General features: G+C 40.4%; 1 protein-coding gene across 1 annotated transcript; it reads right to left on the bottom strand.

The window, feature by feature from the left end:
- Positions 1 to 4,206: 4,206 nt before the first annotated feature.
- On the bottom strand, positions 4,207 to 18,091 carry abhd15a (abhydrolase domain containing 15a). Its single transcript, XM_015951643.3, has 3 exons — positions 16,780 to 18,091; positions 7,275 to 7,627; positions 4,207 to 6,427 (listed from the first exon to the last, which is right to left on the bottom strand). Exons 1-3 carry the CDS (start codon positions 17,293 to 17,295, stop codon positions 5,806 to 5,808), a joined length of 1,491 nt encoding a protein of 496 aa, XP_015807129.1. The 5' UTR covers positions 17,296 to 18,091; the 3' UTR covers positions 4,207 to 5,805.
- Positions 18,092 to 19,189: the final 1,098 nt, after the last annotated feature.

Raw genomic sequence — 19,189 nt, 5'->3', positions numbered from 1 at the left:
ACACAGGAGAGACAGGAAGTCCTCCACACAGCCCTGCTGTATGTCTCTTTTGGGTTTTTTGCAGAGACTCAGAACCAATAAGAGGATAAAACGAGACTCTCATTCCTTTCTTCTTCGTTACATCCAATCTAAGTAAATAAACATCTGCCGCATGTTCCTGTTGGCTCATATCAGCCAGATCACATTTGACTGTCTTGGCTTCAGAGAAGCTCTGATAACGTAATACTTGTAGCTGAAACAGATTGAAACCATTCCGACCTCAAGCTTGGGCATAGGTGCTATTTTCTTTTAAAACTAGGAAAACCTAGCACCTAGACGTTATTAGTGTTCCAAACATTTTCTTATTTTAATAAAATCATGTTGATTCTGATGTGATCGGTCAGTTTTAATGTCCTATAATCATCTGCCTTGTTAGTATAATTGTGTAGGAGTTGATAAATTGAGTGCTTTAAGAGCTTAATATATTACTTTTACTTATGACCAATAAGCTGTGATACTCTATAGAATATCAACCTGCTTGGTCTTTGGATGTTTAATCAGAAGATTCTAGGATTCTTTGTTTATTCAGGGATTGTAAACACTTCGTCTTGATTCAGGAAAGAGTCAGGTTTACAAAAGTAAGAATTTATTTTCCAAACAACTAAAACATGACAAGTTAACTAATATGTACTGGATCTAGGTGGATGGAATGTGATGTATGGTGCCTATGTGTGAATATGATGTTATCAGAACTTTTGTATCTAGTAGAACTCAGTTCTGGGTGTAAAAGGGAAAAAAATTGGTTTGCGTTAAGCTATGAGGTTGATTCTTATCAAAAATGCATCAGAGACTATCTACATTTCTACCTCTCCCTTTGGAAGACCCTCTTCGTGGATCCGAAGGTCAGAGAGGTCGGATGACCTCTGGCACCGAGGTTGTAGAATACCGTAGCACCAACCATTCAGTCCAGGGATGTTTTCCGGGTCACAACAGATGGATGGAACCGTGGCGTCTAGATGGACTCTTAAGGAGTCTGAACAATATAAGCTTTGTTCTGCCGTGTCAGCGGTAGGCAGCTTTTAGCAGGGTTTTGGTGGCTTGCCAAAAATGCTCAGGGTTAAATCGTTTTTGCTCCGGACGGCCGTTCTGGAGCCGTTTCTCTAGAACTGAATGCTGAGTGATGAAAGCTTGAATGCGACCCAGACTGCTGAATCACAGTAAGTGAGTCTGTTTTAATATTATCATATTATGATTTACTTGGCCAATTGGAGCGTGCCATGTTAAGGGATATTACCAAGACCACCTCAGAAAACACGCCTTCTTGAGATACCGGATGCTCTGATCTGGGGTAAAGAAATATCTATGTCATGAGCTTAACTTAACTTTAATTTGTCCTTGTGTCTGGTGCAGGTATATCACAGATTACCGATTACCATATATACATAAATCAGTGTAATACTTCATTTAATTTCTTTCAGTAACTCAAGCACAGATCACTCAACCTTATTGATTTAAGCACACATTAATCAAAACATTATTAATATTATTATATGAATGATTAACTCACATAAGCTGAAAACAGCCACTTTTATAACAGTCCAGTCCGGCCTAGATAACCAGGCAGGCTTGGCATAGAATGGCCTTGAGAAGGGAACGCTATTGTTGATACTTTATCATGTGTTCCGAGCTGTAGAGAGGACCCAGCTGATGGAATAGCAGGACCTGGTATATTAAAGGCAACACATGCAGACTCCTGTCTCCATGTCGATCAGATGCTGAAGGGGTCAAACTGAACATGAAAACTGACCATTTCTGGACAATACAATTGCTTTATTCAGTTTCTGATATTTAATTCACTTTGCTTCACCTTCCTTTTAATGCTTATTTTATGAACTCAGAGACTTTTGTTTGGTTGCTTGAGTTTTTGTCGTATTCTGATGACGCTGCCCTGAATATATATATATATATATATATATATATATATATATATATATATATATATATATATATATATATATATATATATATATATATATATATACATATATATATGTATATATATATTTTTTTATATAAATAAACTTGTTGTTAAACTCTTCTACAAATTGAGCTTTAGGCAAGAAAAATTTGTTTTTCTAAATACACTTTTAAAAACGCACCCATCAAAGGTCAAACTACCCAGGTAACCAGTCCAGGAGGGAAGCTCAGACCCCCCCTTACCCCAGCAGCACTCTAGAACTCCTCCTGTGGGATCCCAATGTGTTACCATGCAAAATGCATAAGCATAATAACATCTAAGAAGTATCATAAAAGATAATTCTGTTATGGGGAAATCGCTCTATGTCTGAGTCCTGAAACGTAATGCTATTGAATGCACCACCACCATCATCTCTGCAAAGCAAAACTGTAATATCAATACTTCACGTGCATCAAGTCGTGTGTGAGGTTATATTTTGGCAGGAAAGCAGTAACTTTGAGGATGTTGCTAGGCAACCAGCAAAGTCCCAAAATGTTACTGTATGTAATGGTGACAGTCCTGCACCTGAGCACAAAATAGCCAGTTTAGACTCCACCTGTCAGTGAAAAAAAAGGTGCACAAACATACATACATATATACATACAAATGACCTCTTAACAATATTAGTTTGTCCTTCTAAATGAATGTTTAACGCTCATAAAATAAAAATTAAAGCCATACGTTAACTTGTGCATACATTTGGGTGAAAAAAAATTGTCTTCAACGACTAAAGCAAGAACGTTCACTAAATAAAAGAGCTGAGCATCTTCTTGTCTCTGTAATGTTCAGCCCAGCTGTTTCGAGTTAAACCCCTAGCACTGCCTTCTTCCCTGGTCGGTGTATCGAAGCCCCTTTGGTTCAGTTCTCCAGAGTCAGTTTCAGCTTTGTTTTGCTTCTGCTAGCATCCACCTTTCTTTCAGTCGTATCCCTGTTGTGTTTGACCTAGTTATGTTTCTGGATTTCAGCTTCAGTCACCTGTTTCAGATTCCTTTGCTTCTTTACCTTTGACCCTTGCTGCCTGGATCTGCCTTTTTCCTGTTTAGCTGACCATCTGTGCATCCTACCATGCTACCCCTCTTCTGTAATGAAGGGTTAAACTGATTCTTGTTCCCATGTCTTTTTATTACATTTTGTGAGACATGACTTAGTTTCAGCATATGTTGTAGATGACTCTTGCAGCTTTCAGGCTTAATGAACTTCTCTCAAAGATGCTTAAGATCTGAAAAGCCTGTTTTCCCAGGACTACTGCACCAAGAGATGGTGCAAAAGTGTATGTATAGATGTTTCACTTACTTTCAAGACACAGAATGTTCTTAATGAGAATACAAACAGAATATCTGCATTAGAAAATTTGATCTTTTCCTACCCTATTAGATCTATGGATCTTTCTTAATTAAGTATCAGTCATTCTAATTAAATCAGTCTCTGATCAATGAGGACAATCAGGTCTGGATTGAATAAGCAGGAGAAAGGGCAAATCAACCTCAAGGGTTTCATTTTGTGGCCGATGGAAACAATCATTTATCGAGGGGAAAATGTGTCTGATCTCAGCAATCAATTCTGAGCCGAACTGTCAGTAAGAATAAACTATTGTACCCTTGTTAGTTTGCTCTTAGGACGGGAAGTTGACTCTTTTATTCATATTAAACATGAACATAAATGTTCCTGATGATGATATCTGAGACACATTAAAATTAAAATGTTACAATATAATTGTTTCATGCATACACACACACAGCAGTTTTTTTTTATTTTTTTATAGTTTTGCAACAATGATGAAAACACAAGTCAGACGCATCCTTTAACAGGATGTTATCATCACGCCAGCCTTTGTTCTCATTTAAGGAAACACCAATTCTCTTTTTTAAACAATCAGTCAAAACTTTTCTCTCCAGCATGGATGGAGTTTCTTCAATATTAACGGCAGGGAAGGTCGTCTGTAGACCCAGATTTTCCAAAAAAAAAAAAAAAAAAAAACCTTTCAAAGCAGAGTTATTCTGGATGAGGTCAAAACTTTTGTGTGAATAAAAAAAAGGATGTTGTGTGTGTGTGTGTATGTGTGTGTGTGTGTGTGTGTATGTGTGTGTGTGTACATAGCCATGTTCCAGCTGTCTGAGTGGATAAGGCTCAGTGGATGGATAAACACTGCAGTGAATAACACACACACACACACACACACACACACACACACACACACACACACACACACACACACACACACACACACACACACACACACACACACACACACACACACACAGCACGGAATGGCTGTGGGGTCTGTGCTATAATAAGGAGCCCCTGACCGAGACGAGGTCTGACACAACCACTGATCTCAGCCACAGTGACGGCTGTTTTTCTGGTTTTCTGGTTTTCCTCACTCAGCTAAATAAAACAGAAATCACAGCTTCTGGAAGCTTGAAACATCATGAGATGTTATCCCCAAATACGCAAATTTTGTAACATCTTTGTTACGTTCGTTCTGTGTTTTCCATCCGATTTCCTTTTTTGTGGTTCATCATATACAGAGTAAACAAAGCTTGCTTATACCTTTGCTGACATGTTTTGCCGTCCACTGCCGTCAGAGCACCGCCCGAAACATGTCAGCAAAGATAAAAATAAGCTTTGTTTACTCTGTGTATGACGAAGATCCACAAAAAATGAAATTAGTAACAAAGCATAGCAATAACACTGAGCAGTTGTGCTTTTTCACAGCTACTTGAATAAGAATATATGAAAAAGAAACAATAAATATCAAGTTTTTGAATCATTATCCTTTGTAACTTTTTCTAATGTGCTCCTTGTTGATATTTTCATGTGAATGGGTAGCTTTATGATTAGATGCATTGCCCACCCTTCCTTCATAACAACTCTTGTCAGTTTGAGTTTGTGTGTACAGTGATTGTCCATCTGGACTTTGTGTCTTTAGCACTGACTCTTCCAGTGTTTCAAATAGAAATATTAAAAATGATTTATTAAATAATTTTCCAAACATTGGTTGTAAAAATACAACCATTCATCATTTGACAGTTTTTTGGTCAGAATTGAAACTTTTTATTACAATAAATGACAGTACAGCTGAGAATCTTATTCACTGATAAACCATTAAGCTCTTTCAGTATTTCCTGAACTTTTTGGTTTCACAATTTACTTTTCTAATTCACAGGGAGTGAAATAAATTATTTAACATTACATTTCCCAGGGGATACAATATACAATTTTATGAGTAAATAAACAAAAATATTAAGCTAAATTTGTCTTGCTTTATCCAAAAATGCTTTTGATTGAATGATTAATGCAAAAAAGCAAATCAAAATTGACCTCATCACAGTAAAGAAGCATGAAAAAGTAAAACATTGTCAAATGTAAGAAACAAACTAAAGGAAAAAAAATAACACTTTTTTTGTGAGAAACTAAAAAGCTGCACAGATTTCTCAAAATCAGAATTTGAACATGAAAACATAATTTCTCCCTTAGCTTAGCACTTTTCATATTCTGGTTGCAATATTCCAGCTGAGTTAGATTTTTAAGTCCTTGTCAATTACACACAGTGACATGGGCCGAGAATGGTGCCCTGCGGAGCTCCTGACTCCTGAAAGTGTTTGAACAATGCATGCATGTGTGTAACATGGAAACCGAAACAATGATGCTACTCTGTTTATTTAATATTCAGGCAGTTGTGATGCTTCAGGCATAAAACCACAATCCTACCTGCTACTAAACAGTGATAAAAACACAACACAGGGTTATAAAGAGCCAGGCGTTTGCTGAGGATGGAATGCTTTAAAAAAACATCCATTAATCAACTCTCAGCGTGTGTAGGACCTCTGCCAATTATAAATGGCATGAATGTTATGGGAACAAGTTGGCACGCGTTTACATGTGCTCACACTCCGATTACGGAAAGCCCTCCCTCCAGCACCTCCTCCGAGCCCCCTCCTCCGCGCAGCGAGCTGCTTTGCTCTCTCTTCAGCATTAAAAAAGTCTGTGTTGGCCCTGAAGAACTCCAGAACCACTTTGTGGCTCCAGTTAATGTTGCTGCCCTCTAATGTGCTGTTTGATGGAACCGCAGAGAAAGCTCTCCTCTCTGACTGGGTGGCAAAGCCACAATGACCTCCACGGTCAGTTAGAAGGAGGAAAAAGTGTGGGTTAGTCTCGAACAGCTCCAGGGGTATAGTGGACTGGGCATCTCCTCTGACTGGGTCGTCCTTAGCGCACAGGCTCAGGACAGGAATGGCCACTTCATCCACATCTCTCAAGGGTTCATTTCGTTCCCAGTAAGCATCCCAGACAACAGAAGTCCCTGACGGCGCTGCTGTGATAGAACCAGCAGGTCTGGACTGACAGAACAGAGCTTCTTCTACACCACGCAAGGAACAGCTAGAAAACACAGCATCTGTTTGCATGATCTCCCCCAGTGCTGTCCTGTACCTACAGTACACACACACACACACACACACACACACACACACACACACACACACACACACACACACACACACACACACACACACACACACACACACACACACACACACACACACACACACGCGCGCACACACACACACACACACACACACACACACACACACACACACACACACACACACACACACACACACACACACACACACACACACACACACACACACACACACAAAGACAATGAAAAACAAGTGAAAAATAGTAAATCAATTTTAAAGAGCTGTACAGGTCTCAGATTTCCCAGTGGCTCTGATCTGAAAAACCTAACTCAGGTCACGATGTCCCTCAAAAATCACTAAACTGACAACAAGTTGACCATTTGTTGCTATGGTAACCTAATTGCTTCTTCAGTAGCCTGTGCTTTTTCAATGAACTGTATATTGGTGCTTGCATCCGTTGGTCTTGTAAGCCACAGTTTTCCTCGCTGGTAACCTGATTATGTTAAAATGTGTGAGTACTGAAACACACACACACACTGGCCACTTCATTAGGTACACCCATTCAAATGCTTCCTAACACAATAGCTTTTTATATAAAAGCAACTCAGTGGACATCTAGATGTGGTAAAGATTACTTTGTAAACTTTAAACTGAGCAATGGCGAAGATGGAAGATTCAAATTACTTTGAACATAGAATCATAGTTGGCATTTCAGTAAACACAGATAAACTGAGGTTTTCACCTAAAACCATCAATATGGTTGACAGAGACGAATTAATTATCACCAAATAAAATCCAGCAAGTTATTACCACCATTTTCCCCATCCTCCCATGGCCCAGGGGTCTCTACTTACCTGCTTAGACTTATCTTCTGGTACAGAGCCAGCACCCACTGCAGAGGTTGACACAGTCCAGACTCAAACCAGCTCTGGCAGCGGAACACAGGCGACAGACATACAGCTGCCGTCATGTAACTTGATGATCCGCACTCGCCCAGGTAGGACAGGAGAAGACCCGACCCAGAGCTCTCGCTTACCGCATACAGTCTCCCTGCTGGCTGGCGGTAGCGGATGTAGCGCACGGCCTCACGCAGGTCAGATGGGTCACCGAACTGCTGCAGCTTGAGGGTGGAGAGCGGAGTGCCGTTGTGGCTGCGGCGGTTGAAGACTACAGGAAGGTAGCCATGGGACAGTGCTGTTTCACATAACTGTAGAAGAGAGAGAGGCACATAAATAAATAACTTTATTAAATCTTCTTCTATCAGAATTCTTTATTTCACTTGATCATGTGACCCCTTCAAATTATCCACTGCACTCCTTATTTGCATAATGTTATTGATCTTTCAACCAATTTCTTGGCTTTAAATATCCTTAATTGATTATAGTTCAAGAACACTCATAAAAGGTTTATTTAGACACATCCTACAAGGTGTTATGACTCAGGATGACGTAATGAGGCCTTTTATTTGGAGAACGTCTCAGTACTTGTGGCATTATTCCCACTCAGTAATGACCTTGATGAGTACAGTCTCAGCTAAGATGATTACCATGAAGCAAACCAGCGAGACTGTGAGCAGAACCACATGAATAACTTGGATCTTCGATCTCTCACGGGAAGTCTGCCCCTATTCTCAGCTGCTAAAACAGATTTTTGGACATATTAGTATTATTTTAACTAACCTGTTTTATTCAGAAATGCAAATGTGACATTATGAGAAAATTTGGAGTGGAGCTTTTGGAGGGGAGTAATGTTAATGAGAGAATACATGTTTTAGTGAATAAGTAGTGATTTTTCATCTTCTAAAAATCCAAATAAGATTTACACCTTGGTAGCACTTTCAGCATATAGTATTTTTTTCTCATTTAAATGTTGCACACAAACAGAACCACTTTTCAATACATCACATTCTTTTGATGTTGTATTTGCTTCATTTAAAATTGTAAACCCTACTCCGTTTATTCACCCATGTACCTCTCTCGCCCATGGTGTCCCACAAGTTTCTGTATTGGAGCCTCTACTGTTCCTCCTTAATCTACTCCCTCTCTAGCACACCCTGAGCTCTTTTAAAGGAACCTCACGGGTGTTTTTAGCCCATTTTTGAATCAACTCCCAGCACCCCTAAAATTTGAGAATCTAAAATGTTTATTTTCACTATGTGTTTTTTTTAAAGACTCTTGTAAAAGATAAAAAAGCATACAGCGCTTTGTTGAAATGTTATATTTTAACAACAAAAAGGCATCAAACCTCCCCTGTCTCATAAGTGGTTTGATCCAACACACCTTTCTCAGAGTCGGGCTCTGAGCCTCTGCGTGCCACCTTCCTGTGTGGCAAATATGCCGATAATTAAGGGAGACCGAATTACCGGCACCCTGAAACACTGTCCTGCGTTGCTGACAGTTTTCTGTTTCATGTTTAATCTTACATAAACTGTTTGTGAGGAGAAAGCAATGGCTGTCAATCCAGCAAGGAGGCGGGACTTTACTCAGATATGGAGCGCGCTGAGCATGAACCACTACAAAAAAGGACACAAGAACGAGAAAGAGAGAGAGAGAGAGAGAGAGAGAGAGAGAGAGAGAGAGCGAGAGAGAGAGAGCGAGAGAGAGAGAGAGAGGAGGTATGACAGATGAAGACCGTTGAGAAAACTGTTTCAATAAAGACTGAAAGCTTTCCAGGGCGACTCTGACAGTCTGTGTGAACTTTGTCATTTTTCCCAGTCTCACAGTAACATAAGATGTTGACCCAATAACAGTTATAATTTATTTTAATCCTTGATGACTTATTTTTAAACAATTCTGAGAAAAAATGTCAGAACTCCAACACTGTATCTGATTTTTTTCAGAGAGAGAGAGTGATCCCTTTTTTTCCCCTTATCCCTAAAAATCTACTAAATGAGATTAGCTGTCTATTTAGAAAAAAACATAATTTTGGTTCATTTTACTTTTAAATTAGGAGAAGACAAACTTGCAATATTTTTTTCTACAGGATTTTTATTAGTAGAAAATTAAGTAAAAAAATAAAAAATAAAACAACACACATAAATAAACCCAAAAATATGACTGGTATGTTTAGTGGCAATTCTAACCAATGTTTCACTCCCCGAGCATCTTTAATCTGCTCTTATTATAAACTAAAACAACATGGACTAGCTAATTTCCCATTAATGGCAGAGTCCTTTTGAATTTTTTTTCCCCCTTAAAACATACGTTTGCGATTTGTGGAACCTTTATCTGATTTGTGAAAGTAAAAACGTGTATTTCAGCATTTTATTTATTTACTTGTTTTGCACCTGGGACACATAGAAACTGGTCCAGCTCAACACCGTTGTTTCGGAGAACTGATTGACCATAGTTCAGCTCATTGTATGATATATATATATATATATATATATATTTTAATTGAACTGTAGTCTCTTGCATACTTTTGTGCTATTTAAAGAAGGTGTTGTTTGCACTATGGTTTATTTGGATGTTGTTGATGCTGGAATTCAAGACTTTTCAGCAAACACAAACACAACCTACTAATTATTTTCAAACCCAGGGATGTCTGTTAGCTAATCTATGTCATGGGCAGGTGAATACATGGACTCTAATGCAAAATGAAGGCAGATTAACAAAGTAAAGTATAATTTTAATAAATAAACCCAAAACTAACAAAAACAAACTAGCAAAATGCAATAAATGAACATCTAATAAGATAATGAGATGAAAAAATAAGTAGCATAAATGTGTATTAGCAAGAATCTGGTGATATGATACAAATCACAATATAGGGGAGATGATACGATATATCACAATACAAAAAGTTTGACGATATTTCTAATTTTTAAGAATCTCATTGTAAAACCCAGGCCAAAACACATCCAAGACACATCCAGTGAAATCCAGGAGAAAAAATAATGCAAATTAGACATTATGCTGAAATCTTTGCATAAACTACCCATTACAGGAAGATAAAGTCTACACACAAGAAGATTAATTCCCCACGTTGAAATGAAGAATCTCAGCATAAAATATTTACCAGCTGAAAAAGCCTGCAGGAACATTAGACGGTTTGTGTTTATCTTCCTGAAGCAGAACAGAGAACTAAGAGCACCTGACCGTCACTCACTGATTCACTCGTTAGCTCTTTCCTCAAAACACGATGTTTTGAATCAAATGGATCACATGGGTCCTTTATAAAGGAGGTCTTTATAAATACAAATAACTTCGGCGTGGAACGTAATTCCCAAAGATGTTGAGCTACAGTATTAAATGTTCTGAGCAAGCTGAGGCTGCGTGGGGAATCCAGGGGCTGGGATTAAGTGAGGTGATGTGACTGTTAAGGGTTTTTCTCATCTTGCCAGATGAGGGAATAATCCAGCCACACAAGGAAGCATCAGACACCAACACAGCAGGAAAGGTGTGCAAAAACAACTCAACAACAGATGCATTCGGAGAACAACATGGGTCACATTGGCACTTTTCCAATCCAATCCAATTTTATTTATAAAGCGCATTCAATAAGGCATTACAACCAAACAAGGTGCTGTACACTAAAAATGTTAGTTAATGAAACCAGCAAAAAATCATACAATCATGTTGAACACAGAAAAAAGATAAAAAGGAAATACAACAAAATTCCCAGAACTAACAGGTAGAAATCAATAAAACACAGGGAGAATAAAAAATAAGAAAAACATTTTAAAAAAAGAACCAGAATAATGCGGAAGTTGATATTGTGAATTCCATTTTTTAACAATGCAGTTGTGACTGAGGTTCATAATTATGTGGTATACGCTAGGTTGAAGTAGTGAGTTTTCAAGCGTGATTTAAAAATGCTAGCTGTTGGTGCTTGCCTCACTAGCAGTGGTAATGTGTTCCACAGCTTCGGTGCACAGACAGAGAAAGCCCTTTCTCCACGGCTTTTTAAACGTGCATTCGGAACAGCTAGGAGGAGTTTTTCTTCAGACCTGAGAGCATGCGGCGGGTTGTAGTAATGGACAAGTTCACACAGATATGGAGGAGCTTGACGGTTCAAGGATTTGTAAGTCAGAAGCATAATTTTGAAATTTATCCTAAACTGCAAGGGCAACCAGTGGAGAGATTTCAGAATTGGTGAAATGTGTTGTCTTCTGTCAGCTCCAGTCAGCAACCTAGCTGCAGAATTCTGGACCAGCTGAAGTCTAGAAAGAGCTGCTTTACTGATGCCATATAAGCAGGAGTTAGAGTAATCCAGCCTTGAAGTGATGAAAGTGTGGACCACAGATTTCAGAAGACGGACACTCAGGATGTGCTTTAGTTTCGAGATGCGTCTTAGTTGGTAAAAACATGATTTAACTGTGTTAGTGACCTGGGCATCCATCTTCAGAGCCTGGTCCATTTTTACTCTAAGGTTGGAGATTACAGAGGATACATTAGGCGAGAGATAGTTGAGGTCAGGTTGATGAGTAGCCTTAGTACTGTAAGGACTGAAAACGATTAAGTCAGTTTTGGAGTCATTGAGATGGAGGAAGTTATCAGCTAGCCATTGCTTGACCTCAAGGATACAATCAGACAGAACTTTCGTTGACTGAGTTGGCTTAAATGAAAAATAGATTTGACAGATTCGCGTCATTCTAGATTTACGTTCAAGATTTAATCAAATTTTCGCAGTTTTTGTCAGAAAGTAATAGACTCACTGGCCACTTTATTGGGTACACCTGCCCAACGGCTCGTTAACGCAAATTACTAATCAGCCAATCCCATGTTGGCAACTCAGTGCATTTAGGAATGTTGATTTGGTTGAGACCATCTGCTGGAGCTCAAATCAAGCTTCAGAAAGGGGAAGAAAGGTGATTTAGAGGCCTTTAACATGGCATGGTTGTTGGTGCCAGATGGGCTGGTCTGAGTATTTCAGAAACTGCTGATCTGGGATTTTCACACACAACCATCTCTAGGGTTTACAGAGAACAGTCTGAAAAAGGAAAACATCCAGTGAGCGGCAGTTCTGTGGGGTCTTGTTGATGCTAGAGGTCAGAGGAATGGCCAGACTTGTCAGAGCTGATGGCGAGTGGCATCAACAAGTCATCTCCATGCTGTGTTTTTCTTCAGCAACTAAACCAGGTGATCTCACTCAACACACTAAATGAACCTTGTTCAGTTACTGAGCAGAACAAAATAACATCATGGAGTGGACTTGCTGATGCCACAATTCCCATCTCTGGAAAGGCAACAGTAACTTAGTTAACCACTCTTTACAACCAAGGTATGCAGAAGAGCATCTCTGAACCTACAACACGTCCAACCTTGAGGTAGATGGGCTACAGCAGCAGAAGACCACAGCAGGTGCCACTCCTGTCAGCTAAGAACAGGAAACTGAGGCTACAATTCACACAGGCTCACCATATTTGGACAATAGAAGATTGGAAAAATGCTGCCTGGTATGATGAGTCTCGATTTCTGCTGCAATGTTCAGATGGTAGGGTCAGGATTTGGTGTCAACAACATAAAAGCATGGATCCGTCCTGTGGTTCAGGCTGGTGGTATAGTGGTGTGGGGACATATTCTTGGCACATTTTGGGCCCCTTGGTACAAATTGATCATTGTTGCTGACCATGTCCATCCCTTTATGACTGCAGTGTACCCATCTTCTGATATACTTCCATCAGGATAATGCACCATGCCATAAAGCTCCATTCATCTCAGACTGGTTTCTTGAACATGATAATGAGTTCACTGTACTCAAATGGCCTCCACAGTCACCAGATCTCAGTCCAATAAAGCATCTTTGGGATTTGGTGGAACGGGAGATTCACATCATCGATGTGCAGCCGACAAATCTGCAGCAACTGTGTGATGCTATCATGTCAATGTGGACCAAAACCTCTGAGGAATGTTTCCAGTACCTTGTTGAATCAATGCCACAAAGTATTAAGGCAGTTTTGAAGGCAAAAGGGGGTCCAACCCAGTACTAGCAAAGTATACCCAATAATGTGGCCAGTGAGTGTATATTGTCAGTTATCTGTCATTTATTCCAAGTGTTTTGTTTTCATTATAGAGGAAGTAAACAACAAACAGCAGCTTCAGTGATTTTCCAACTGAGTTGATTAAATGTCAGCTTGGTGACAAATTCCTTCAGCAGACTCCACACAGGACCAGACTCCTGGCTCTGACATGACTAGCCCACACTTTGGTAAAAATCTCCTTCAGTTCTGACTGAATACTTAGAAGCTGAGTCACAGCAGGTTAAACTAGGACACCGTTTGGTTTAAAGAAAAACGTGATATGATTTTTATCGTATGACTCACGGTTTTGGACGATTGCAAGATAGTAAACTGAATTTATGTCGGAACATATGAGGGTTTCTAAGATTAAACAAAAGCAAATTAATATACAAACATGACCTCTTCACTTAAATGAACATTTAATTCACACAAAACAGTCAACGTCAAATGTCTTCAACCATTTTCCAAGATTTGATCTCTGTTATAAATCTATGCCAAGACACAGTATCACTCTTTCTGACCCTGGCTGTTAACAGTAAATATCCTCCACTTTTACAGGAGTATTACAGGAGTAAGGCTGTAATGGAATCCTGCTGCAAATTTAATCAGTCAAAGCAGCTCTCTCTGCAGTTAGATTGAGACAGAACAAGGCGTTGATAGTAATAACATCACATAAAAATGACCATGCTGAAAAAACATCATGCATCAAGTCTTTAGGCGGTAAAAATACCTAAAATTAAGCAACAAAAGCAAATATTTTGAGCAGATTACTTCAGAATTACTGAACCCATGATGCTCAATAAATCTCTGTCAGGAAAATTGGAATGGAGTTAATGACAAAAGGTGCAATGGGTTTCTGCTTGTAGAAATATTTATTATATTTAAAACATCTGTGAGCAGAGAGGACAGGCTTGTTCCTGCATGTTTTTACACAACTGCATCATCTCAGTTACCTCAGTGATGCCTTTAAAGATAAGAATGGAAAAAGGTAAAAGAAAATGTATAGTTTGACATATCTGGAAGAAATAAGCTGCTTTTCTTTGGAGCCAGAGGTTATTAGAAGACTGATGTTCTCCAGTTTTGCCTGAGGAAACAGAATTATGAGGATATTGTGAATCCAATGTGGTAGCATGAGCTTGATGTTTGTGATTGTGAAATCTTGAACCAGGAGGAGGTTGTGTGGTTGTCATTGAGTCATTAGACTGATCAGGTATGACACCAAACACAAATGTTCTTTTAACTTCTGAGCTGCTCTACACAAAAAGGTTTACTTTTTATCCAATCCAAACACTGAAAGAATTAATCCTGCTAAAAGTTTCTCCTGGAATATATGCTTCGAAACTTTGCAAAGTAGGGGAAAATTAAACAAGGAGCATAAATAGCATTAACATAAACTGGGCAAACTGGGCATTTGTCATAACTTCTCAGAGCATTTCCAACTAATTCTAGTGAAACTGTGAAATCCTGCTGTTTTGTTTCTGGAGCCAGACACCCAGGATGTGAGGCTTATAGTCCCGCCTACCAAGCTGCGCACAATCATGGGGATTTCTGAGCATCATATTACTAGTTACAGCTTAATGTGTTATGAGACCTGACATAAGTCAGCATCTGTAAAATCAACTAAAGATGTCATCATCATCACGCCTCCTGCAAGGGGTCAGGTGTCGTCCCGCTCTGGTGCGTCGAGCCTACAGGTGAACAGTTGTTTCCATTGCTGGGGGTCTTGTGCTAACTAAGGATTAGCTAGATCCCATTTGTTTACATGGCAAGGGCGGGACTTGAAATTTAAAAACCCAGCCACACGAGGGCGCATGCTTTCTTTTAGCTTCAACTTTGATGTTTAAAATAAAATTCCTAAAAAACATTGAAGTAGATTAAGGTTAGAATCAGGGGCGGGTCTAGAGGGGGTCCAGGATGGGCCGGTGCCACCCTGACAGCAAGCTTGTCAGCATGTACCTGTTTTTTTTCATAATCCAGGCAAAACATAAAGCTGTTTTCACACACACTGGATGTTCACGATGTTTAGGAGCACGTGTGGAACGTTATTTGGTAAAAAATTCTCACAGCAGAGATTCAAACAACGTAGCAAAACGACAGAAGATTTTCAGCTGGAGATGCAATTTCACACCTAAGGGGAAGTGTCTGTCTGGTGATACTGGTGTGTTTTCTTTACAACACTGTGAGAATGACGGATGAGATGATGAAGTTTCTCGTGTTTATGTCACAACCATGTTTTGTTCATCAGAGAACATGAATCAAGCCAGACAGTGTGAAGCAAAAGAGCAACAGAAATTCTGAGTGTGCAAATATGAATAATTTAGGCACAGCTGGGTCATTTAAGAATAATAAACTCCTGAAACAGGTCACACCAAAGGGAGGGCAAGAGGGAGCACATGGAGACATTAAAATCTCAGCTTCTTTTGGGTCACAGACTCAAATAAGTGTGTGTGTGTGTGTGTGTGCATGCAATAGGATCTCTTTCACTCTCTTGCACGCTTGCTCACACTGTGACTACATGGTAAATCTCACTAGCCATAGGAGCTATCTTAATTTTAGTGCCTCCGCTTCCCGGCTCCTCCAGCACGGCAGACTGACTGCATCGCTCAGAACAGAAAGTGCAACAAACGAGGGAGCACAAATCTGTCTGGCTGAGACGTTTCTATTTCTCGCCTCCATAATTTTCCTCAGCTTTGTTTCACTTCCATCTCCTACATTCTTCATTTCTGCACCGTGACTTACAGATAGAACAAGCAAATCTTGTTTTGTTGTTATAGAGACGTATTTTGGAGCTGAAAGTGAGCCGGTGACAAATTTGCACGCAGAGGTGAACAGCACCAGGTTCATGTGTTGAGGCGATGCAGTCCAAGGCTTCACAAGCCAAGGGATGCTTTAGCTCCTCATTCAATTACCTCCATCAGTCTGTTGAAGGAGCTGTTGAAAAACTGCTGCTGCATCTTTTCCACTCACTTTTCCTCCAATTGGCTTAAACTCAAGAAGCTACTCTAACTCAAATTAGGATTATCGAACCACTTCTGCTGATTAGTGAACAGCAGTAATGATGGTGATCCTTTCAATTATCTTAATATGAAAATCAGTTGCTCCTCTGTTGGTGCACATTTGATCACAACATTATTTGAAAGTGCAGAAATGCTGCTAATGTGTACACGAGGAAAACAGTTGTCATGAAGCCACTGTGCTTTTGAGCAACACAGTGTTCTGGTTTCTAGCATACTACATGAGATGTTGACATTTGTTAGTGAAATAAAGACAAAGGGATTCATTTAGCTTTAAAACAGAAGTAGGACCTTTAAGCCTGATCATGTCTAAGTTCGGGTGTTTTTTGCTCTCCAACTCCTTCACATGAGAAAAACTGTATTTTATAGTAAGTAACAAATTACCTTTAAGACATTTCTAGTGATCTTCCCAAAGGAGTTTGGGATGATGAGCAGAACCGGACTGGTGGAGTGACTTGAAGTCCTGCGTCTTCTATGGTAGGATGCCACTGCCCAGTCCAGCGCCACCAGCCCGTCGTCGCTCAGCTGTAAGTTGTCCCGCACGAACTGGATCGGACTTTCGTAGGGCCAGCACGCCTCGTACACGGTCTGGAGACAGGCGCTGGCTCGCCACGTCCAGCCCACGCAGGGACAGTAGTTGCTGAAAGTCCTGCAGTGTTTCTGGAGGTACTTGGCGAGAGCGGACGGTTTGCACACAAGCGCAACGGCGCGTGTTTTCTCCCCGGCTTCCGCGCAGACTGAGCGGGCATCCTCGGTTTCGTGTCTGGGTGCCGGCTGTGACATCCCGAGTCTTTGGAGCGTGGCATCCGCCTGGTACTCGGTACCAAACAGATACTTGGTGCCTGGCCAAATAAGGACCACCAGGATCACAAAACAAAAAGCCACGAGCCATTCCAGCATTTGGCACGGTTGGAGGAAAACGTCTACTGTTTAATTTTAAATAGATATTTATATCGATCTATCTGACGGTGGGCTAATGCTGGTATTTTCATTCTTTTAATTTCTGGTTTTCTCTAAACTGGAGCTCAGCTCGTGTAACAGAGATGTTTTATTTCCTCTCCGCAGGTGCCAAACGCGCAGCGCGCAGTCCAGATCGTCAGGCGTCCTTTTTACGCAGTGCTGCTGTCATCCAGCTCTATCCCAGTCCGACTATATGTTTCCATCTCTGTGTGTACTTTCAGACACATCCACCCAAAGACTGGGAGCGCCAGAAATATGTGTCAACGACGCGCAGCTCGGACTGGAAACGCCCCACTCCCATCGTGCCCACCCCCTCTGATTGAGCGGATACTCTAAGGACGCTCTGCATTTAATTAGACTAGAAGCAACTTCTCAGTTCAAAGATAAGTAGAAAGCAGCTACCTCTTAGCAGATCTAGAGGTTTATCATGTCTAAACTCCTTCTGAATTAATTTGGCACCACACTCTAAATCATGACCTTGTGGCCTTGATCCAGCTCAGTAAAGTGTTTTCCTGGGGCTCTGGACAGCAGCACGTGCAAAATATAATGACCTGTTGAGCCACTCTTATGCAACAGCAGCATTTTGCACCCAGTGACTCTTTTGTTATGACTTTTTCCTGGAAAAAAGTAAGAATATAGGTCAAAGTCAGATTTTTTTTTCCTGTGGCATATTTGTTGTCTTCTGTAGCATCAAAAACAACCCACAACTAGAAAAGGACAGAAAGACCTAAAAGTTATATAAATGCCTAAAATGTAAGTATATTTACACATTTACTGAAATTAAAAAGTGACAAAAGAAGTGTGTCGTAACGGAATTGTCATGTTCTGGTTAGTTTCCTGACCCCGGACATTCAGAATCATACACGGAGATTGGATTGGGTTAAACAATATTTATTAGAAAGGGTACCGTCAACGCGAGGTGAGGGTCCGAGGGAGGTTGAAGGTGTGGAGGTGAGCTAGGGAATTTAGCGGAAGATGAGGAGGGTGGTCAGGCCTGAGGTGAGGGCCGAGCTTGAGAGCAGAATCCAGATGAGCGAAGGTGGGTGAAGAAGAAAGAAGAAGAAGAAAGTATAATTTCTATAGCGCCTCTCAAGAAAAAAATCAGAGGCGCATCACAAAAGCAAAAAATGTAAAAATATAAAAAAGCATTTAGAAATGTTTAAAAATATATTTAAAATGAACAAAAATAGGCAATTGTGATTTAAAAATGTTAAGAAAGAGAGAGAGTGTGAACAGGAAAGAGGGAAATCAGTGGATCCTGAGGAAGGTGGAATAGGTGGGGAGAGCAGAATAAAGAGAGAGTGGTGAAGAAGGTCATACAAAAGCCATCTTGAACAGGTGAGTCTTCAGCTGCTTTTTAAAGGAGACCGCTGATCTCAGGCTTAGGGTGAGAGAGTTCCAGAGTCTGGAGGCCACAGCAGCAAATGATCTGTCACCTTTGGTCTTTAGCCCGGTGCGCTGCAGGGTGAATAGCTGAGAGCGGGTCAGCCAGGTTGGGTGGGGAGATGTGGTCCGGTGAGATAATCTGTGCTTATGGCTGATGAGGTGGTGATGGTGAGGATACCTGAAGACAGGGAACAGGATTTACAAATATGCCAAAGCTCTAGACAAGTACAAGATTTTTAAACTCGAGGGTTGGCTTTATGATCTCAGATTGGAGTGTACCAAAGTGAGCAATCGTCCGGCGAGGTGATGTCGTCTCCCTGCTCCTTTCATACACTAACTGGTAGATGACAGATTGGCTGCAGCTGCCCGCTCCTCAGTGCCACTCACCTGCAATTAAGCACTCAGAGGTCATGAATGAACCACTCACCTCAGACCATGACAGAAATAC

This window comes from Nothobranchius furzeri, chromosome 13 (genome assembly GCF_043380555.1).
Source record: "Nothobranchius furzeri strain GRZ-AD chromosome 13, NfurGRZ-RIMD1, whole genome shotgun sequence".
Taxonomy (NCBI): domain Eukaryota; kingdom Metazoa; phylum Chordata; class Actinopteri; order Cyprinodontiformes; family Nothobranchiidae; genus Nothobranchius; species Nothobranchius furzeri.
This window is presented reverse-complemented; position numbering and strand designations above follow the sequence as displayed.

Bases quoted from the DNA above. Each gene is read 5' to 3' on its own strand.
- abhd15a (XM_015951643.3), bottom strand. From the start codon at position 17,295: ATGCTGGAATGGCTCGTGGCTTTTTGTTTTGTGATCCTGGTGGTCCTT. The intron at 7,628-16,779 runs GTAATTTGTTAC...TCTCTTCTACAG, and splicing joins TCACTAGAAATGTCTTAAAG to TTATGTGAAACAGCACTGTC. The intron at 6,428-7,274 runs GTAAGTAGAGAC...TGTGTACTGTAG, and splicing joins CAGAAGATAAGTCTAAGCAG to GTACAGGACAGCACTGGGGG.